Consider the following 22,571-nt stretch of genomic DNA (forward strand, 5'->3'; position numbering starts at 1 on the left):
CAGGCTTCCTGGAACTTCCTGCATTCTTCTTCATCTGCATTAAACCCTCCCACCACCCAGAAACGACTGAAACCCCCTTGGAGGTACAAATCCAGTTGGACTGGAAATTAAATTCTTTTATTATTGTTCCCAAAAATATTTACACTCTGGAAAGCATTTTTATGTTTTATCAAAAGATAATTATACAAACAGGAAAGGGGGAGTATGTAGTTCCTGCTGTCAGTCCCCTCACAAGTATACGCTCTCTGTCCTGTCACACAGATCTGCTGTCTTGTCCCTCACACAAATCTGCTGTCTGTCCTGTCACACAGATCTGCTGCCTGTCCTGTCACACAGATCTGCTCTCTGTCCTGTCACACAGATCTGCTGTCTTGTCCCTCACACAGGTCTGTTGTCTGTCCTGTCACACAGATCTGCTCTCTGTCCTGTCACACAGATCTGCTGCCTGTCCTGTCACACAGACCCGCTGCCTGTCCTGTCACACAGATCTGCTGTCTTGTCCCTCACACAGATCTGCTGCCTGTCCTGTCACACAGGTCTGTTGTCTGTCCTGTCACACAGATCTGCTGTCTTGTCCCTCACACAGGTCTGTTGTCTGTCCTGTCACACAGGTCTGTTGTCTGTCCTGTCACACAGATCTGCTGTCTTGTCCCTCACACAGACCCGCTGCCTGTCCTGTCACACAGATCTGCTGTCTTGTCCCTCACACAGATCTGCTGCCTGTCCTGTCACACAGACCCGCTGCCTGTCCCCTTGCAAGTCTACAGGATGTCGCAGTCGTGTTTCTGGCTGCCCTTGCCGGCGGCTGGCGTGAAGTACTCGGGCCTCCCCTCCGCCCTGTTGGCCTGCACCATCGCCTCGATCTTCTCCAGCAGCTGGGCGGCCTGGGCGCGGCCCTGCTCCCCCCTGTTCTCGAGGACGTGCAGCCTGCCCCCGCAGCGGTCCACCAGCGCCTGCAGCTGCTCGTTCTCGCCCGCGAAGGCCTCGGCGCTCTTGCCCTTCAGGTCCTTCCCGCGGGTCAGCAGCACGACGGTGTAGCGCGCGGCCTCGCCGCCGAACAGCCGCAGCAGCCGGTCCGCGTCCCGCCGCCGGTTCTCCGTGAAGGGCTCCACCTTCAGCACCAGCAGGAAGGCGTGGGGCCCCGGGGCGCAGAGGGACAGCGCCCCCGCGATCTTCCCTTCCGTGGCCTCGGAGAACCCCGGCGTGTCGACCACGACGACCGGCCTCCCGCCGGGCTCCCCCGCCCTCCGCTCGCAGGCCGTGGTCACGGCGCCGGGGGAGCGCTCCGCCCGGAACGCCTGCTCTCCCAGGAGGGCGTTCCCGCTGCTGCTCTTCCCAGTGCCCATTTTCCCCAGCAGCACGATCCGCAGCTCTCCTTGCCCTGCGGACGAGAGGCACGGCGTCATTCCCGCGCTGCCCTGTGCCACCCTGTCGAACCCCTCCCAGGATATTGCCCCGTTTTTAGAAAACAAACTTTCAAAAGTGTGGGAATTCGCTCCCTGTGCTGGGTGAGATCTGCCGGATGTTACTATGGCCAGGAAGTCACCCAGTGGGTTTATGGGTTTATGGGAGTTGTAGTTAAAGACATCTCCTATTAACCCACTGGGTGACTCTCTGGCTGCCCAGCATCTGTGTTAGCTATCCTATCCAGCTTCTGTTCCTGCCTCTCTGCGACTGATTTAACCCACGTGCCCTGGCAGGAGGAGTAAACGTGTAGCTACAGCCAGCTCTGAAGAGTACTCGATGATTCGGGTCTGTGTCACTGGCACTGACTCGTGCTCCATCGGAGTCACAGGATCAGGTGCCCCCAGCTCTAGAAGTAGGGGTGCGCACCCCACAGCCGGGGACCCAGTGGGTTTGGCGTGGTATTTACAGGACAGGGCTGGCTCAGGCAGACAGCGCCATGCCAGTCCAGTCCGGTGCAGGTCTTCGACGCGGCCGGCTGCTGAGTTACAGGACCGGATTCAGGGAGCGCCCCGCTCCGACACGCCCCTGCGAAACAGGAGTGCTGGCTCACCGCAGTGGCACGGGGACCCCTTCCCACAGTGCTATGTGAAGAGGCGGGTCTCCAGAGGGCAGTGGGGGTGTGGTTTGGCGCCAGGTGTCTCATTCTGACATCACAGGAGCTGGAGGCGTCATCACTGCGAAACTCCCGCTCTCTGCGCAGGGGGGTGGGAACGTTCGTCGGAAAACGTCCTCAGCCACTGCCCACCCACTGACGCCCTCCCCCACAGAGCAGCTGCACCTGTCTTGTGAGCTCCAGGTGCTTCTTGCCCAGACCAGCTCAATCTGTGGGCAAGAGCCAGAGTCCGGGCTCTGTGTCACTCCAGACTGACACGGCTCTAAGCCCTGTGGTCTATCTGGGCAATGTGCTGTGCACACCTCCTCCCCTCACACTGACCCTGCGCCATCTCGTCTCTCTTAGTGTCTCCTCCCTGTGCTGCCCTGCCCTGTGTCTCACAGCTCTGCTGGCAGGACCCCAGCTGCTGTCTCCCACACGCCCAGCAGTCTGTGATTCAGAGGACTCAGCGCGGGGCTGGTTCAGAGTCACAGCCTCCCGGGCTAGAGACACAGGGATATTCCCAGAGGGAATTTATGGATTCTGCAGCCTGTCGCTGGAGAGAAATGGCCTCTTCAGATTGTTCTCTGGTTGCTAGTGACGATGAACTCCTCCCCCTCCCGCTGTCCTGCAGGGGGAGGGGCTGTATGACTGCTGGCACAGAAACACGCTCCCGGCTCCTGTTTTCCATAAGGAGCTTCCCAATGGGAATGGGAGGCGAGGAATGGTGAAGACCAGCTCCTCCCCCTCTCCTACAGGAGCTGCACGAGGCTGAAGAGAACGGTGGCCACCCTCTGAACTGCAGGCTCTCCGTCTCCAGCGGAAAGCAGGCTGGACTCTCACCACACCCTTTCCGGTTTCTCCATCGCTACAGCCCTGGAGACTCCAGGACAGCAGGGAGAATCTGAGTCCTGCTCAGCAGCACACGGAGCCCGACCAGAACCGGGTCGGCGCGCGGCTCTGAACAGGCTGTGCCGCGTGTCAGCGGGCCTGACAGAGCAGCTCTTTGTTCTCAATCCGCGCAGGAAAGAGGAAGCAGAGAGACGCACAGGCAGGAGGAAACAGCCCTCAGATCGCACTGCTGCCTCTCCAGGTGCTGCTGCAGCTCGTTCTGCCCCAGTCTGCCCCAGTCTGCCCCAGTCTGCCCCCTGGCTCTGCCCCCCCACCAGGCAGAGCAGCCTGGAGACCATGAAGAAGAGGCCCTGTCTCACACCCTCTCTGCCCTGAACACAGACACTCTCCACCGTGACGCCACACTGCCTGAATGAACAAGCCACACCAGAGCACTGGACACAGCTGTGTGCATCCAGACCACCACTACAGCCAATCTCTCAGCCTGGGCAGGACAGGGGCTCAGACTGCAGCCCCACTAAAGTCTACACCGTCTACAGGCTGGCTCGGAGCTCCTCAGACTCAAGCAGAAGACCACTGACCTGCCATAGTGCCTGCGGTGCTCCTGAGCCGGGGAGAGGGTGCTGTCCGTGTGGCGCAGGAGACGGGTGCTCAGTGCGTCTGGGCGCGCTCAGCCAGAGAGCAGGCAGGCAGAGCAGGTCCTGAGCGCAGGATTGCGGTCTCCGAGAGATTTCGGTTCTAGCCCTTGTTTATCAGAAAGGGAGGCAGGTCCACAGGAGTCCGCCCTCTGACGTAGCTCTGTCCTCCCTCCCCCTGGACTAGTCTGCAGGCAAATGAGCTCCTGGATTGTGTAGACAGAGGTTGGTGAGCAGCGAGAAGAGATGACGTGGCAGACGTCACGGGGAGGGACTGTCAGGCTGGTCTTCCTCTTTCTGTGCCAGGCTCACAGCTCCGCACACTGGCCCACACTGCCTCTCTGCCTCGCCTGCCAGTCCCTCAGCTCGAATCAGAACCCCACACTGCCTCCATCCCTCTTTTCCAGAGTCTCAGCTCCAGCAGCTGGGCCTCTGTGCCTCACTCTCTCAAAATCCCAGGACTGTAACTCTAATGTCCCACACTGCCTCTCTCCTTCCTAATATCTCAGCTCTACCCACTGTCCCACACTGCCTCCCTCTCTCAGCTCTACCCACTGTCCCACACTGCCTCCCTCTCTCTCAGCTCTACCCACTGTCCCACACTGCCTCTCTCTCTCAGCTCTACCCACTGTCCCACACTGCCTCTCTCTCTCAGCTCTACCCACTGCCCCACACTGCCTCTCTCTCTTCAGTGTCACCTGGGCCACTAGTTCAATTTCACCTCCCATTAAATTCCCTGAATTCAGAATCCCTAGTTTCTCAAGGGGAAGGAATTTAGGATTTTAAAGGGAGAAAGCTGATAGAGTTCCTACAGGAGAGAGTCTGTTCACTGAGAGTCTGTTCAGCTGACATGAGCCTTTCTCTCTCACAGCCAGCTGAAGATCAACTGTCCATCACATGACCTTCACATGACACACAGTCCTGACACAGTGTGGGGACTCCTGTTCACTGTGTGAGGAGGCTCTCTCAGACAGCAGTACTGCTCAGCTGTGCTTCTGAGCCTCAGTGTGGAACAGTTCACACACAGGTCTCTGATCACAGCTTGACTACCACCATTCTCTTCACAATACATCTGACTTCAACCTGCACTCAAGGTGTCCACAAGAACACACACTGTCTAACTACAATAGTCTTGGAGTAACTACAATAGTACAGGAGTGTAGGGGAGGTGATCAGTAGACTGTAGATCTCCAGGTGTCAGTGTGAACAGGAGTGTGGAGGAGGTGATCAGTACTGTAGATCTCCAGGTGTCAGTGTGAACAGGAGTGTGGAGGAGGTGATCAGTACTGTAGATCTCCAGGTGTCAGTGTGAACAAGAGTGTGGAGGAGGTGATCACTACTGTAGATCTCCAGGTGTCAGTGTGAACAGGAGTGTGGAGGAGGTGATCAGTACTGTAGATCTCCAGGTGTCAGTGTGAACAGGAGTGAGAAGGAGGTGATCAGTACTGTAGATCTCCAGGTGTCAGTGTGAACAGGAGTGTGGAGGAGGTGATCAGTACTATAGATCCAGGTGTCAGTGTGAACAGGAGTGTGGAGGAGGTGATCAGTACTGTAGATCCAGGTGTCAGTGTGAACAGGAGTGTGGAGGAGGTGATCAGTACTGTAGATCTCCAGGTGTCAGTGTGAATAGGAGTGTGGAGGAGGTGATCAGTACTGTAGATCCAGGTGTCAGTGTGAACAGGAGTGTGGAGGAGGTGATCAGTACTGTAGATCCAGGTGTCAGTGTGAACAGGAGTGAGAAGGAGGTGATCAGTACTGTAGATCTCCAGGTGTCAGTGTGAGCAGGAGTGTGGAGGAGGTGATCAGTACTGTAGATCTCCAGGTGTCAGTGTGAACAGGAGTGTGGAGGAGGTGATCAGTACTGTAGATCTCCAGGTGTCAGTGTGAACAGGAGTGTGGAGGAGGTGATCAGTACTGTAGATCTCCAGGTGTCAGTGTGAACACAGTGCTTGAGGTAAGCCTGTCTCTATCACCCCTGTATCTCCAGCTGTCAGCATGTTAACTCTCTCTTCCTGTATCTCCACTGTTCCGGAGCTGCGTGTTGTGTTTGGAAGACTCCCTGCTGGCACAGACATGCCCTCTGTGTGCTGAGGATGGCAGCCCAGGCCTCAGTGCCAGCTGGGAGGCCTGCCCTCAGTCCCATGATGCACCTGTGTGGGGAGTGCAGACTGCAGCACTGAGAGAAGAGGAGAGAGCAGTGTGCTCCTCCCTCTGGCATCACAGACCTGCCCTTCGCTCTGCTCTCTTCTCAGCATGAGAGTCAGGACTGGCTGCAGGACCCTACACCTGCTTTCAGCAGATCCAGATATTCCACATTCTGCACAGAAACAGACAGAACCGGCTTCAGCGGAGGGTAGACACAGGCAGAGGAGCTTCAGTAAAACACAAATGTGTTTATTCAGCTCTACAGGAGTGGCTACAGCTCACATCACTGCTCCTGAGACTCCAGACCAGTTTAGTCTGGTGTCCCACTGGGACACCAGTGACATCAGCGCATGCAGACTGGTGCCCAGTCTGTCCAGCCTGGACAGGAGCTTCTTGAAGGGACAGAAGAGTTGACGTCAGTAGACGCCCGGCCCAGCCCTGCCTGTGGTTCTGTAGAGAGTCGTCAGTCCCTCACCGCGCTGTGGGCAGCTGGTTTCTGCTCATCAGCCCTGTCTGCTGTGAGTGGTGTCTGGGGCCGGGCTGGGCTCCAGGGGGCAGGAGAGTCACATGCCCCTCACAGGGCCAGGCAGGCTCTGAGCTGAACGCGTGGGCCGCAGGCAAACACGCCACATACCTGTGGTCTGCTGTTTGCTCTGGGGCTCTTGTACAGTCCTGCTCAGCATGAACACAGGCTGCCCCTGAGCTGCACACTGTGTGACCAGGTGTGTCACTGTGTTCACAGTCCTGCTCAGCATGAACACAGGCTGCCCCTGAGCTGCACACTGTGTGACCAGGTGTGTCACTGTGTTCACAGGCCTGCTCAGCATGAACACAGGCTGCCCCTGAGCTGCACACTGTGTGACCAGGTGTGTCACTGTGTTCACAGTCCTGCTCAGCATGAACACAGGCTGCCCCTGAGCTGCACACTGTGTGACCAGGTGTGTCACTGTGTTCACAGGCCTGCTCAGCATGAACACAGGCTGCCCCTGAGCTGCACACTGTGTGACCAGGTGTGTCACTGTGCTCACAGGCCAGCTCAGCATGATCAGTCCAGGACAGTGTTCTACAAACAACAAACACTTTTTTTAAAATGTACATGAAGTCTTTCAGACTGGCACGGTGGTCAGCACTGTTGCCGTTGTTCCGGGCCTGACCGGGCCTACACATGTCCCACTGCGACACCAGCGTCAGGTCCTCGCTGTTTCTACAGCGCTCCGGAGCTCCGGACACTCCAGACTGGACTCCCGGATGTTTAAGGCTCTGTCTGGTCTTGCAGAGCTGGAAGTTGACTGCTTGTGTTTCTCAGGTGGGTTCTGCTGACGTGGGCTCTAGAACCGCCCTGAAGAATGTGAGGGCGCAGCTCAGCCAAGAAACCTCATGACACAGCATCGCACAAACAAGGGCAGGGCGCCAGCAGCGCGATAAAAACACTTCCCTGGAAATCTGGCCCCGATCCAGGGCCGTGAGTCACTGCACGCATCTGCAATTACAGCCACATGTGTCTTGGATCACGTTGGAGAGGCCAGGCTGGGGCTGGAGTCCCAGATCAGCTTCTCATGTCAAACTCTACGCCCAGGCACGAGAGGGCCTGCTTTTCAGCCCGGTGTAAACAGCGTGTGGTTTCTCTGAACAGGCCTTGATTGTGAGGCTTTTATCAATTGTTATTTACTGAGTTACTCACAGTCTTGAGAAATATCTAGAAATGCCCTCAGGGATCTGGTTTGCAGAAATCTCCTGGCATATAAACTTAGTATTAAAGTGACCCCTAACGTAATCTTCATATGGCTGATACACTTCCAGCTGATTTGTTTCATTGCTTTGATGTGATCTTTGTACTGTTGTGTTGGAATTCTTGTATGATTATATATATGCTCTTGATTGTTTCTTTGTTTCTTTTTTGTATAATAAAAACATTAAAAATGGTCTTCACTGTGAGATTATTCTGTAGTGTTTGAGCAGGTCTTCAGGGTGTGGACACACTCTATTAAACTCTCTGTCCCTCCTTCTTTCCAGATCTCAGTTCCTGGGCTGGAGTCCAGCAGGAGCCCACAGCATCGCCAGACTGGGAGAGCCTTTCACAGGCGGAGCAGGACTGACGAGGAGTCTTGAGGTTCATTCAAAACACATTCAGAACATAACAGAGGTTACAGGTGACAGGGAGCATCGGGACTATCCATCCTGTTCAGTAGTTAGGAGCTAATTGATTCCAGGATCACCTCCAGCTGAAAGAAACCATTGAACAGCTCGGTTAACGATTTCGATTTTTAAGAACTTTTTTTTCTTTTCACAAAAAAATACAGGAAATCACAAATCAGAAAGCTTTACATTAATATACATACTTAAAACAGTATATATGATCACATCTCATTACATTTTGACACGGTAACAGTTACATAGCAACAATTTTCTTTTTTTCTGGTGCAAATCACATTCTTTATTTAAACATGATAATGTTTTTCACAGTTTCTTGAGATATTGACTTATGCTCTCTATTTCCCACAGATTTTCTGCTTCCTCCCTCCCTTCTCTCCACAGATCTCTGAGGTAATAGTTCTCTCGGGTGATGGACAGGGCCAGGCTACCTGCTGCCTTGACTGGGACCTCGATGCCTTTGAACAGCCCCATGTTCCTCACTCTCCACAGGGCGTCTTTCCCACTGTTCGCCACGGCCCAGCTCGGATCCCAGCTCGGATAACAGCTTTCTCCTCACTCCTATCACCCTTTGTGTCAGTGTGGTTTGTGTAGAACACAGTGCTTAGGGCCAGAGTCATGTCAACAACAGCACAGAGAGTGAAGAGTTTTAATCGCGATGTCCTCTCTATCGTCCAGCAGGGAGGGTGTGTCCCTGTGTCTTTCAGGAGCTGTGTGACAGCGGGACCGATACTGGGGTTCGAATGCAGGAGCTGCAGTCAGTGTGTGGGGGCTGTTGCCAAGGCAACCAAATATTTTTGTGCTGCGGTGTGGTCACTTCCTGTTTCTCCTTGAGGCCAGTCCAGGAAGAGACAGAGCTCTCACACAAGAGGGCGCTGTGCAGCTGCAGACACCGAGGACAGGAAGAGACAGAGCTCTCACACAAGAGGGCGCTGTGCAGCTGCAGACACTGAGGACAGGAAGAGATGGAGTGCTCACTTAAATTGGTGCCGTGTGGCCATGGGCTCAGCCACTGACACCAGGATTACACTCAATGGGACAGAACACTCCATAGAAACTCTACACACAGAGTTCTGTAAAAACATCCTCCATGTGCAGACGAAAACTCCTAAAAATGCATGTAGGGCCGAATTAGGCCAATACCCATTGCTTATCAGCATACAAAAAAAAACAGTCAAATATGATTATGAAAATAGGTAGCATGAGTTCAGAAATGAGAAGAAAATCAACACCACCAAGTGTCCCCCCCAGGTGAGGGAGCTGCTGGAGAAGATCGACAGCCTGGTGAGAGAGAACGGAGAAGGATTCTACACCAGGAGGCAGAAGCTCCCGTCAGACAAGAGCAGGAGAGGATCCTGAGGGAGAGAGAGGAGGAGATGAAGGCTAAGTACCTGACAGAGATGAAGAAGCTTTCAGAATCAGCAAAGTCTGACCAGAAGAAACTAATCCGAATGCTGGAGGATCGACACAAGAGAGAGTTAAGGGAAATGGTGAGAATGCACCAAGAACAAGCGAGAGAACAAGCAGAAAAGCAATGTTTTCTGAGTTGGTTATTGCCAGTACTAGATATATTCAAGAGAGCTGCAGAGGTTTTGATTGAGTGGGTTTTTAATTTCCAGACCAGAGTGGTAGGAAAGTACCAAAACAATGGGCTGGATACAGCAATCCAGCAAGGTTTCAGTGTGACTCATTCAAGACCATTTCATACCACTGTAGGATACAGCAAGCGACGCTACTACGGATGAGTTAAGAGAAGTTAAGTCCAGAATTTTTTTAATTACAGTAAGTGCATGAAGTCTCATACAAGTTTGTGTTTGCTACAGAAATCAAAACACTTGACTATTTCCATCCATTTTGTAACCAGTTTATCCAGTCGAGGGCTGCAGAGGAGCTGGAGCCTATCCTAGCGAAGGTGGGATAACACTCAGGATGGGACAGCTGTCCATCATGGGACACACACACACACTCACACCAGGGCCCTTTTCCATAAGCCAATCAACCCACCAGCCTGTCTTTGGACTGTGGGAGGAAACCCACACAAGCATGGGGAGACCATGCAGACTCCACACAGACAGCACTCCAGGCCCAGAGCTGAACCCAGGGTCCAGCACTGTGAGACAGCAATGCTGACCACAGCACCACCCCGCGGCCCCTACTTTAGGAGCTAACAAATATAAATACACTCTGTTGGTACACTGTCAAAAAATAAGTAAATGTACTTCCTCCTTAAAGCAGTAATTCAGATTGGAAATTAAAGTTGTGCTGAAAATGGATTATACTCATATATACTGAACATTCAGGTATTTCTGGCAGAAAAATAGCATATGAATACTGAATGACAGATATTCATTAGAAGGTCGGCATTTTTATATTTCCTGTAAGAATATTTACTTTGCTGAACAAGATAGCTAGAAATCACATACAATACCTAACTTGTAAGAACTTATACCAGACTCTTCTCTAAAGGAACACGCATAGACTTTGAACCCCATAGCCCAGACGTGCTGTTCAGTCTTTGACAGCTAATGTTATACACACATGTACATAATTCTTTATACCAACATAACATATATTCTGTCTTTAACGTAGACATAGGTTGAGAAAGGATTTGGCAGAGATTATGTCTAATTGTAAGTACATGTGTTTTGTTAATGAGTGTGTTTTCACTGATTGCAGTTTTGTTGATGTGTAGTTATGTGGGTTAGGTAAGAAATAGACCTATACTGTAGTTCTAAAACATCTAGTCTGATTTTGTTCATTTATGAATTATATTTCTCAATATGAACAAACTATCATGTATTCAGGAAGGAAAATTCTCTTTTGTACGGGTATTATTCTAACCTAATGGTCAGTTTGAAAAATCAAAATGGAGATAAAAATGCGTTTCAAAAATCAAATAAATAAAAATAATGTGCACACCTCTTTTTGTGGTATTTTCTTTTTTTGTGCAATACTCTCACTCTATCCAAGCTTTAAATAACGTGATCAATTTTTGACTTAACAGGCCTTAATACTAACTGTTTCAAATCTTCATTCATTTAGGAGTTGTGTCATTTAGGAATTTTAACCGTTTTAGAAATTGTCGTTACACCTGCAGTGCTCCAGTCTGCTCCTGTCTAGGTCTGGGAGCCTGGGAAATATTCATTTAGCGTGGTTATTCTTTCTTTCCTGTCTTCTGTTATTATATGTGATTGTTGTCTGTAAGGTTGTGTAAAATAATAGAATTCATTCAGGTTGTGTAAAATAAAGTGTAAAAGTTTATATGGTCAAACACGACCGTTCTAGACTTCGGGAAAGCGGTTACCTCTGACACCACCCCCACGGAGTGCATCGTACAGCCAAAACCTTTCCAACAGAGTCTAACAGATTTTCAATCGTCAGGCATTTCCTTGACGGCCCAGGCCTCGCGGTGGATGCTGCAGTTCATTTCTGGAGCCACCTCTCTAATTCGTGCAACTACACCGCTGTGTCGGCTTGTCATTGCTCTAGCACCGCCTGCACAAACCCCGACGCGTTTTATCCAGTCGATGCCATTCTCTTCGATAAGCTCATCCAGAAGCTGAAATATGTGCTCTCCTGTAGTTCCTGTTGGTAGCGGCTTACAGAACAGAAAGTCCTCACGGGACGTGCCCTCAAACTCATACCTAATGTAAACGAGCAAATTGGCCAAATCACGACATCTACAGACTCATCTAATTGCAGTGAAAAGCATCTGCTCATTTTAACGCGCTCTATCAGCGTACTTTTGACATCATCCGCCATATCGATAATTCTGCGAGTGACTGTGTCTTTCGAAGGGGCAGCAGGTCGAGCTGTTTAGCAGTTTTTTCTCCACACATAATACGTGTCAGCTCTTTTGCCAACGGTAAATAAGGTTCTTTAAAAATAGTGTGGGGCTTACCTGCTTTAGCAATCCGCAAGCTTGCATTTTCCGCCGTTTCCGTTTCAGGAGTCAATCTCAGAAGTTAAAAGAAGTTTTTATTTCATGCGCTCGGTGTATTTTTTTAAATTAACTTAGAACAGTTCTTAAACATTTTTCTGTTATCTATCACGCTTTCCCGTGATTGTCATTGTTCCAAAACCACGCACATTCTCCGACCTCCCTATTTGCTTTTTTTAAATACAATTGGTCACTTACTGTAAGTTTGTAGCAGGCATTCCTGTACAATGGTATAGAATTACATCGTAGCTCTTGTGTCCACTCGTGAATTAGCGTGCGCTGTATCATAGTACGTAGGCTGCGTACTTGACACATAAACTAATTTCATTAAAATAGAAAATATGAAAACCCGTCCCGATTTTTCAGTGCACACATCAAATTTCCAGGGTCATCCGGCGTACCACCTGGAGGCGCTCTGAGTACCAGCAGAGGTACGCATACCACAGTTTGAGAACCACGGACCTAGAGCATAAGGCCAAAGCTACACTGGAGTGATTCACAGCCCTGACTTGGGTTCCACTGGGAATCTGTGAAAAGATACTGATCCCATAACTGATCCTGAAGCAGCTTAAGCGAGATGGAGAAACCCGAAGAGTTGAATTCAGGCAGAATAACGGGCAACAATTTCACCAAGCTGGTGTGTAAAGTTGGTGGAGCCTCACCCAAAGCATCCTGTGAGCCTGATGGCTGTCAAACATGATTCCACCACATATTGAGTTCAAGGTTTTAAATACCTACAGTATACAGTCAATGTAGTTGAGTACTTCGCTTCACCCTTTGTTAACATTTGAGGAAGTCATCAGGATGAGAATTCAGGTTTTCAATAAAATATTGTATTGTTTATTTTATTTAGAAATGTGCACCATTTTGTTTATTCACAGAATGCAACCCCATATTGAAGGTTTGCATATTGAATATGTTATAAGGCGCTGAATTTACATTTTTTTGCTGGTTTTGGTCTCTAGTGAAGGTGAGATTTTTTTGTTGCAGTCTTAAAAACCCAAGAAAACATATTTCTTTACAAGTTAAAAGTCTGTCTGATTTCTTTCTTGACTGCCACTGAATTGATCTTGTGCACATGGACCCACTCTTAACCGATACGGTATTTAACCTAACTGAAAATTTGATTTATTGAGAAATTGATTTTTATCTGCAGTTTTTGCTGATAATTAATTTCTTTCACCAATAAAGGTGTTCGTTTTGAGCATTCAAATTTTGTTCTAAACACATGCAATTTAAAACTTACAAAACTCATTTTTAACTGAACAAAATGGTATATTATTGGGTTAAATATATTTGGAAAGCGCTTTACATGTTCAGTTGGTTTAAAATGTCTAGATACATTGTATTACGAATAATGACATACATAATAAACTTGTGTCACCTTCTGTAATAACTGAAACATTTCTGGCACTTTTTTCATCAAGAATTTGTAAAAGGTTAGATTTTTCAGTTTGGGTGAGGGCCTTAACACCTTGTTGGCTTTGCTGTGCTGTCTTCAAAACTGAAAAAGAACTGTGTACGTGCTTGTCTCCCATCTCTCACCTCACAGAACTTCAAGAAGAGAAGTATTCCCTGCACGTATATCAACGATGACCTGTCCAGCTCACTCAGAATCAGCCAGATTCAGGCTCCTTGTGCCTGTCACCTCTCTTTCACTCTTACTTGGCCCGACCTGAGCTTCTTCCATAACTGTTTCACATGCTGAGAGCCTGATACCAGCTCACATACTTGTTTCTCCTTTAATTCCACTTTCAGTTTTGTGATGACTCCACACTTCAACCTCATACAGTGAGTCAACCACAAACTGTGAGTCTTAGGAGAAGCTCTGGCCACAATGTGAAGTGTGTACGTGCTCATCTCCAATCTCGCATGTCGCAGAACTTCAAGAAAAGAGGAATTCTGTGCAGCTCTCACTCCTTGTTTCAACATTGGCCTGTCCAACGCACAGAATTAGTCAGATTCAGGACTTAGTAGTTCAGGTGGGGAGCTGCGTCAGCATGCGTAGGCTGCAAAGGAACAAGTAATAGGTTTATTCCATGCTGAAAAAAAGAAGAAAGAGAACACAACGTTTCGGCCGTGGAGCCTTCTTCAGGTGTCAATGAATGCCTTCATCAGGTGTCAATGACACCTGAAGAAGGCTCCACGGCCGAAACGTTGTGTTCTCTTTCTTCTTTTTTTCAGCATGGAATAAACCTATTACAGATTCAGGACTTGTTTCTCTTTTAATTCCACTTCCAATTTTATGTCGGCTTCAGACTTCAACTACAATACAGAGTCAGCGAAACTCCGAGTCTTAGTAACAGCTCTGACCACAGTGAGACAGAAAGGGAACTGTGTAGGTGCTTGTCTCCCATCTCTCATCTCACAGCGCTTCACATTAGGGACTGTACCTGGCCTTATAACACCAGTATAGACCACTGTAAACACTGACCCAGTGATCACCTACTGGTTTGGCTCTCATCTCCACACCATGCAGCTCAAGGGCAGCTCGGCTCAGCTGTTCCCAGGCTGCAGACACTCTCTTCCACACTGAGGAAGCTTGAAGGCTCTCTGTAGGCTGACGTGACACAGAGGTCACAGCCACCTTCCAGGAGACACAGAGCTCCACAGGAATACTCACGTCTCCTGTCAGCAGGTATTAGAGAGGCTCTCACTCAGGAATGCCCCCAGTCCCAAATCAATAGGGTGTTCCTCAAGACTCCAGACGCCATCTCTGCTACTCCATGTGGGTACAGACAGACTCTCGCTTTGTGAATAAGTGTCAGGATTCATCCTCAGTTCTCTCAGAGTATCACCTCTCTTGGGCTGGATAGTTTAACCAGCTTGAAGCTGCCTGCCTGTTGTTTCTGTGGCTATACAGGTTAAGCTGTAAAGAGGATTTCTAGAGATTCTACAGATTAGGTCAGGGAACATGACTCCTAATTGCTAAAATTGACTGTTTATATACAATACAGGTGAAATATTACAGCCCTGGAGAAGGAAACTGTTGTTTTTTATCTCTCACTGTTTATTACTCTTAGAGTCTGACACCAGGTTCTATGGTCGGGGGGAGACTTTATAAAGTCATTATAGAGCATCTTTACTCACTGAGCTACACATTCACTGATGAGGTATGGCAGTAAACCCTCATTTAAACAAACAGGTATTGGGTATTTGAGGCTTCAAGTAATTCTGCAGGCCTCAGTGGTGGTTGTGCAATACAAAAAGCACAAGGAGACAAAAAGTTACTTATACGATTAATTCTGAGGGGATTCATATGCAATAGCAAATAGCAAATGAAAGATGCCCTGTTTCAAACTAAGCTGACAAGACCAGGAGGGAACAGGAGCTGTTTACTTGGAATACTAAAAAGAATTATGAAATGGTGTTTTACTGACAGAACAGATATAGATTTACTGGCAATCAGAATTAATATCACAGTCAAAATTCCAATCCAGTCTGGCCCTACAGTAAGAAGCTGTGGTTAAATTATTGCAGCTGTTATAGAAGGAGTAGTTTAGTTTTATTAAAACTTCTAGTCATCCTTTGTCTAATGTGCATCTGAATTATTGCCAAGAGGATGTTTGTTATTCAGGAACTTGTTCTTGACACAAAACTATCACTTCAGTTTTAATTGCATATTCATTAGGTTGAAGGCTGTAGGACAAGGTTCACCATGTGACTGTGACATTATTATATAAAAGCTTGTAGCCCCTAGCTGTTCACCAGCTGAACCCTTTCACACTCAAGTAAGTACATTTAATTTCACATAAACCTGACTAATGAAAGAGCAAGAGCTATGCTTTAATAATGAATTTACTAGTGCATGATTTCTGCCTTTTTGACAAGAAAGGTGCACTGAGATCTGAGATCTGTACACTGCCAAAATACTCCAATTGAGTACTGTCTATTAATTAATATGCTGTTAATACTTTTTTTAAATCAATTTGATCACAACAGTTCAGAGTTCTTGCATTGATACGAAACCAGGGCACCTACAGTATTAAATTGCTGTGTTGGTTATTGTGATGTTTCTCTCTTATGTTTGTTTTGGTGCTTTAAAATGCTGCACTGTGCTTCTGATACATTTCTGATGTTTTCTGTTCTATAAAACATAATCCACATTTTTTAACAGCACACAACAGAAGTAAAACGACAAAAAAGATTAGCTCAGAAGTTTTGAATATCGTCCTGTCTCCAGGCAAGAGACAGATTAAACTTTCAGATACAGTTTCCAATAAGATGTGAGGTGACACCTTTTTGGAAAGTGTGTTTTACAAGTTAGTCCAGTTAATAAGGTGAGGCAGGAGTCTGATCTGAATTTTAAAGGCACGTGTCAATACTTCAGTCACACTGGACAGGTCTGGGGTCTTCACTGAGGCAGTAGTACCAATATTAGTATTAATATTTAGGCCAGAAAGAAGCCGTTGTGAGGTTCCTGTTATGAATTTGACAACACAGGGTCCAGAGTAACAACACGGCTGCAAACATCTCCAGAAATGTCAGTCCTCCTTGTTTTGTGCCTTGTGTCATTTTACTGTTTGAAATGTTTGCTTGCTTGTGAAAGCTTTGCTGTATGTGTGAATAAAAGGTTATTCACTTTTATTGAACATCTTTTGGCTGTTTTGTCTTTGCACTGCAGTCAATTCGAAGCTAAACTGGTCACTTGTAGCTTTGGTGTGTTTTGCAGTTATTCTGCTGGTACCCACCTCCCTGAGCTCCTTCTTCTGGAGTAACAGCACCATGTCTGCAGACAAGAATGACACAATTGAGCTGGCTTCTCTGGGCCGGCCCTTCCAGCTGGGAATGCTGTACGACTGCCGCAGCGACTCCCTCATTCCAGGTAAACATGTCTTATCATCATCTTCGTCAGAAACGTTCCAGGGCAGCTCCTAACCCAGGTCAAAGATCCTCATCACTCACACTGCCTGGATCGGCTACAGATAATTCTTGATTTCATCCTCCCTGTGCTCTTAGTTGGTTAATTGAATTAATTTGTGAGCTGATTGATTTAATGACAACATTTTACAATCTTTAGTCACCACCAAACTTGAATTCCCATAAAATCAGTGGAACTGAAGAGTCAGAGTGACAGGACATGTGCCACTTCTTGCATTTCATGTCTTAACACCAAGGCATACCAGGAACACAAGTCTTCGGGTGTTAAAACACATTTTTAAATTTAAAGCTTGGCATTTCTAAGATAAAAACTCCTGTTGCTTGAGTTTAAACCTCTGCACTTATTCTTCACACCACTGTGTCTATAGAGATGCAATTCGAACATCTTTGGATGTAGGAAGATTCCAAGGCACAATATTTACAAATACGAGGTGTCCAGGTTAAATTCTGGGTCTGGGCTCCCTAAGTTCCCCGTCAACCTATTTAGTGATAGACTGTAGTTCGTCATTATGTAGTGGAGTTAGTTCAGATACGGTGAGGTCAGCGCCCTCCCTGCGCGTAGCAGGGACCTCAGCTGCCTGGGCTGAGGGAGGTCTCCTTTAGCTCACGCTGCTGGTGCCCTGTTGCGTTATGCCAGAGACCTGGGTTCGCGCCCCAGGTGCTGCAGGACGTAACGGGTGGTGGAGGGCATGAGCCCGCTCGGAACCGCGACGATCACAATTACACGTCTGTCACAAAACTAGTGTCACACATCACACAAGTGGGATCTGCACTGCTAGATGGAAGGCGATGTACAAGTACAAGGAATACGAAGAATGTCCAGTATGAAATATTACTTGTGTTGCCTAAGACATACATGTATGCACATTTGTAAATAATTCTTATTTCTTGCAGGTGTCACATTATGGGAGCTGAATAAAATAAAGGAGTCTATTGATGTTCGCTCTCAGCGCAACTCCAATTTCCAAGTCATCACATCGGACTCTATTGAGGAGAAAACCTCATCCTTGGATGTGTCTGCATCTTTGAAAGTGAGTGTTCTGGGTGGAATGATCAGTGTCCAGGGATCTGCTGGCTTTCTGAATGACAATAAATCATCTAAGCACCAGGCCCGCATCACCCTGCACTATCGCACCACCACCAAGTTTGAGCAGCTCACCATGAACCAGCTGGGGCAGCAGAACATTGCCTTCAAGGAGGTGTTCGATCAGGGCACAGCCACACACGTGGTCACAGGGGTGCTTTATGGTGCCCAGGCTTTCTTTGTGTTTGACCGTGAGATCTCCTCTGATGAGACTAAGCAGGGAGTTCAGGGAAGCATGGAGGGAGCAATTAAAATGATGGGTTTGATTGGTGGTGAAGTCAAAGGTTCAGTCAATGTCAACACGAAAACTGATACAACAGTTGACCAAATCAAGTGCACCTTCTATGGAGATTTCAAGCTGACATCGAACCCTGTGACCTTCCAAGAGGCGATTCAAGTGTACTCAAAGCTTCCCAATTTGCTTGGGCCTGAGGAGGAACACGCAGTGCCCATCAAGGTTTGGCTTTACCCCCTTAAACTTCTGAATGACCAGGCTGCCAGGCTGGTTCGTGAAATCAGTGTGGAGCTGGTGTATCACGCACAAAATATCTTGGAACACCTTGGGCACTGTGAAATGAAGAGCAATGACCTGATGAAAAACGAGGTTGCTAGCAAGTTCCGCCAGATCAAAAGAAAAGCACAACGCTTCAAAGATCTCTGACGCATTTACAAGCTGACATTCCAGAAGAACCTGGCAGAGGTGCTGCCTCAGATCCGCGGAGGACAACAAGAGGAGAATAAGCTGGCAGATATCTTGAAAAGGAAGGAGGAATCCCCTTTTAAAGACTCCTCTCTTGTTGAATGGCTGGAAAACAAAGAGACAGAGAAAAATGTTGTGAAGGCATATCTGAAACTGATGAAAGACATCAACGTCATGGTAAACAGGAGCGAGTTGGAGGAGCAGATCTTGGACCCCACAGGGCAGTATGTTCTCTGCTTCGTTTTCACTTCACTGCATGAAGAGGAGCCCTACCTGGAAGAGCTCTTGAAGTTCTTAAGAACTCAGGAATCTGAACTGCAAGTCAGAGCAAGCTCACAAGAGCAGTGGTTCAGCAGTGAAACTGTATCCCTGCGCATGAGGGAACTGGCCAAACGGTTCCTGGAATTCTGGAACTCCAACAAGAATAGTAAAAGCAAGTTCCTCATTGCATCTGAGATGGACACTGATCACCGTGGAGTGTCAATCTACCTGTACGAGGAGGGAAGACTTGTCAATAAAGACTTCCATCCCCCTTCTAAGCCTGAGGCCCCATTGGTGGTTGAAAGATCACATAACAGCATCACCCTCAAGCTGACACCACCAGCATATGGCTCAAAGGAAACAGTACAGTATAAAGTGTATTACACAGATTCAGAACAGACCCAGAATGTGTCAGACTTAGGAGAATGGAAATTTGTTGAAACTTGTGAAGTGAAAGAGTGCTTCACGGTTTCGGGTTTGTCTCCACACAAGAAATACATGTTCAGATATGCAGCAGTAACAAAACTAGGAAAGAGCACTGCCAGTGACTCTGTGACTGCCAGCACATTGCCAGCAGGCCCACCCAGAGACTTTGGTGTGCTTGAAGAAGGACACACAAGGATTAAAATAGAATGGGCTAAACCAGAGACTATAGCAGACCAGATTGTGCGTAACTACATAATCGAGTACAAAAAACATGGTACAGAAAAGTGGACCTCAGAAGTGCTGAGGGTGAAGGAAGAGTGCCAGACCATCTCTTTTGAGATGAGAGATCTGACACCAGACACCACCTATTCCATCAGAGTCCTGGCCAGTTGTGGGGATGATGGTATTGGAGCCCCAAGCAAAGTCCTTCAAACCACTACAAAGAAAATTAGGTATTTAGAAAGGAGTGATTTGCTCAGGAGTGAGGAGCCTGCTCTTTATAAACTTCACCTGCAGGAGCAGACTGTGGATGAGGAGCAGTACACCAGGCTTTGTACTTTGGCACAATTGGAGGATGTGTGTTGTGACGATTCTATGGAGAGAACAATCCTTGTGCTTGGCACCAGAGCCCATTACAAAGCCATGCTGATTAATGCCATGTTCAATTACATCTTGGGTGTGGGCTTCGAAGATGACTACAGATTTGTAGTTACAGACCCAGCCTGTTCTGAAGTTGATTTGGACACTCAGTGGATGACGATTTACAAAATAGTTTGTGAAAAGGGATTTCGTATCCCATACACTCTTACTATAATTGATGCTCCTGCGTACGGAGAATGGCACCAACGGAATTTACTAATTGAGGAGCAAATCAGGAAATTCGCTGGGAGAACTGGAATTTCTGGTGATCTCAATGCTGTCTGCTTGGTAGTGGAAAATGCCAGTGATAACCCTACAGCTGCACACTGTGTTTTCCACTCTGAGGCGTATCTGAAAAATGAGGATTTTTATGAGGAGGATGAGGAGACATGTGACAGCAGGATGCTCTTTACAACAGAAACTGGTTTTCAATTCTATAAATTTGATTACTTAAAGCATTTCTTTACATTCAGTAGTTCAGGTTTATTTGACATAAACCAAAATGCTGAGGAGAAGAACAAGCAGAAAGAGCTGTGGAAAATGGCACTGGAGAGCATTGGTTTGTTTTTCACTGAGCTAAATGACTTCAAAGATAAACATTTCATTACTTATGGACCACACTGAGCAAATACATCTGTATTTTATGGAAGTGTGTGTATATATATATGAATGTGGTGTTCTCACCAGTCAAGAGTGCAAAGCTTGTCCTCAGCACTCTCCATAATAATCTCTTATTATTGATACAGACAGGGCTCTGTACAGAAACACACTCCATTGTTATCTCTTATTATTGATAGACAGTGCTCTCTGCAAGACTCCTCTATTATTCTTGTGTTTTTCTCTAGATAAGTGTGACTTATATAAATACATATTTAGTTCTGCAAGTTCTGCTAATCAAGTGAATTTGTGTAGTCCGCTCAAGTCCTACAACCTGCATCCTCTCTGTTCAATAATAAAGTGAGATTTGCTTATTGGAGAGTTTTTGCCTGAGTTTTATCTTGAACATTTCTGAGGTGTCTGAGCTGTGTTGCACCTCATCTCTGGAGCAGATCAATCCCTGTGCTCTGTGAGAGAAGTCTTCAGACTTGAGTGCTACATCATCAGATACTGAAGTGAAGAATAAACTGTGAGAGTTCTGTCTCTGCCTGTCCTCAGTGTCTGCAGCTGCACAGCGCCCTCTTGTGTGAGAGCTCTGTCTCTTCCTGTCCTCAGTGTGGCTGCAGCTGCACAGCGCCCTCTTGTGTGAGAGCTCTGTCTCTTCCTGGACTGGCCTCAAGGAGAAACAGGAAGTGACCTCACCACAGCACAAATATTTGGTTGCCTTGGCAGCAGCCCACGCACACACTTACTGCTGCTCTTGCAACAGAACCCCGCTATCAGTCCCCCTGTCCCACAGCTCCTGAGAGACTCTACACAGAGATACACACACCCTTCCTGCTGGACAAACGTCTCGATTAAAACTCTTTTCACTCTCTGCCTTTTCTCTCAGGAGTTTCCTTGAAATCAGCGCTGTGTTTGTGCTGTAGTTATACAAACGGAGCCTCAGTGTGGCAAAGTGCACTCTGGCTCCATCTACCTGCCAACACAACAACCCTGTAGGGCCAACAGGCAGAACATGAGCTCAATCCAGACAGTGGGTGCCAACCTAATCAGCAACTGGTATCTGTGCAGAGGCAAGGAGTCAGTTTAATCTGGCTGGTGATGATCTTCATCATGTGGCAATGGTCACTCAAGACTCTGCTGCCTTCTGGGATCAACATCACTCCCTGGATTGCTTCAATTAGTGATCGACTTTGTGCCCTGACTCACTTTAATCTGGGAAAGGGAGAGAAATAGACTCTGAAACTGGGAGCTTGCTATAAGACAGGGTATAATACACTGAAACTGTGCAGAGGAGCACAGGAAAACCTAAAGCTTATCTCCTTGCCTCATCTTTTCTGCGCTGGCTATTGACTGTCTGTGTCTGAATCACATTGCAAGAACGTTAAAGAACACTGTCCTGGACTGATCATGCTGAGCTGGCCTGTGAGCACAGTGACACACCTGGTCACACAGTGTGCAGCTCAGGGGCAGCCTGTGTTCATGCTGAGCTGGCCTGTGAGCACAGTGACACACCTGGTCACACAGTGTGCAGCTCAGGGGCAGCCTGTGTTCATGCTGAGCTGGCCTGCGAACACAGTGACACACCTGGTCACACAGTGTGCAGCTCAGGGGCAGCCTGTGTTCATGCTAAGCTGGGCTGTACAAGAGCCCCAGAGCAAGCAGCAGACCACAGGTATGTGGCGTGTTTGCCTGCGGCCCACGCGTTCAGCTCAGAGCCTGCCGGGCCCTGTGAGGCTCACATGACTCTCCTGCCCCCTGGAGCCCAGCCGGGCCCCAGACATCTCTCACAGCGGACAGGGCTGGTGAGCAGAAACCAGCTGCCCACAGCGCGGTGAGGGACTGACGACTCTCTACAGAACCACAGACAGGGCTGGGCCGGGCGTCCTCTGACGTCCACTCTTCTGTCCCTTCAAGAAGCTCCTGTCCAGGCTGGACAGACTGGGCACCAGTCTGCATGCGCTGATGTCACTGGTGTCCCAGTGGGACACCAGACTAAACTGGTCTGGAGTCTCAGGAGCAGTGATGTGAGCTGTAGCCACTCCTGTAGAGCTGAATAAACACATTCGTGTTTTACTGAAGCTCCTCTGCGTGTGTCTACCCTGAAGCCGGTTCTGTCTGTGTTTCTGTGCGGAATGTGGAATATCTGGATCTGCTGAAAGCAGGTGTAGGGTCCTGCAGCCAGTCCTGACTCTCAT

At 48.1% G+C, this 22,571-nt stretch overlaps 2 protein-coding genes across 4 annotated transcripts; one reads left to right on the top strand and one right to left on the bottom strand.

Annotated features, from left to right (window-relative positions):
- Nucleotides 1-77: 77 nt before the first annotated feature.
- On the bottom strand, nucleotides 78-4,429 carry LOC148648558 (GTPase IMAP family member 9-like). 2 transcript variants are annotated; one of them, XM_088607150.1, is made up of 3 exons: nucleotides 3,493-4,429; nucleotides 739-1,381; nucleotides 78-688 (listed from the first exon to the last, which is right to left on the bottom strand). In XM_088607150.1, exons 1-2 carry the CDS (start codon nucleotides 3,497-3,499, stop codon nucleotides 762-764), a joined length of 627 nt encoding a protein of 208 aa, XP_088463276.1. In that variant the 5' UTR covers nucleotides 3,500-4,429; the 3' UTR covers nucleotides 78-688; nucleotides 739-761. The 2 variants fall into 2 exon arrangements, with proteins under 2 accessions (XP_088463276.1, XP_088463275.1); XM_088607149.1 differs by having other exon boundaries at nucleotides 78-1,381; nucleotides 3,493-4,426.
- An 11,054-nt stretch (nucleotides 4,430-15,483) lies between these two features.
- LOC148648559 (neoverrucotoxin subunit beta-like) lies at nucleotides 15,484-20,744 on the top strand. Of its 2 annotated transcripts, XM_088607110.1 has the most exons (3): nucleotides 15,484-15,513; nucleotides 16,455-16,607; nucleotides 17,558-20,744. In XM_088607110.1, exons 2-3 carry the CDS (start codon nucleotides 16,508-16,510, stop codon nucleotides 18,406-18,408), a joined length of 951 nt encoding a protein of 316 aa, XP_088463236.1. In that variant the 5' UTR covers nucleotides 15,484-15,513; nucleotides 16,455-16,507; the 3' UTR covers nucleotides 18,409-20,744. The 2 variants fall into 2 exon arrangements, with proteins under 2 accessions (XP_088463236.1, XP_088463235.1); XM_088607109.1 differs by lacking the exon at nucleotides 15,484-15,513 and having other exon boundaries at nucleotides 15,799-16,607.
- Nucleotides 20,745-22,571: the final 1,827 nt, after the last annotated feature.

Source organism: Lepisosteus platostomus, chromosome 14 (assembly GCF_059453375.1).
Source record: "Lepisosteus platostomus isolate fLepPlt1 chromosome 14, fLepPlt1.hap1, whole genome shotgun sequence".
In the NCBI taxonomy this organism is placed as follows: Eukaryota; Metazoa; Chordata; class Actinopteri; order Semionotiformes; family Lepisosteidae; genus Lepisosteus; species Lepisosteus platostomus.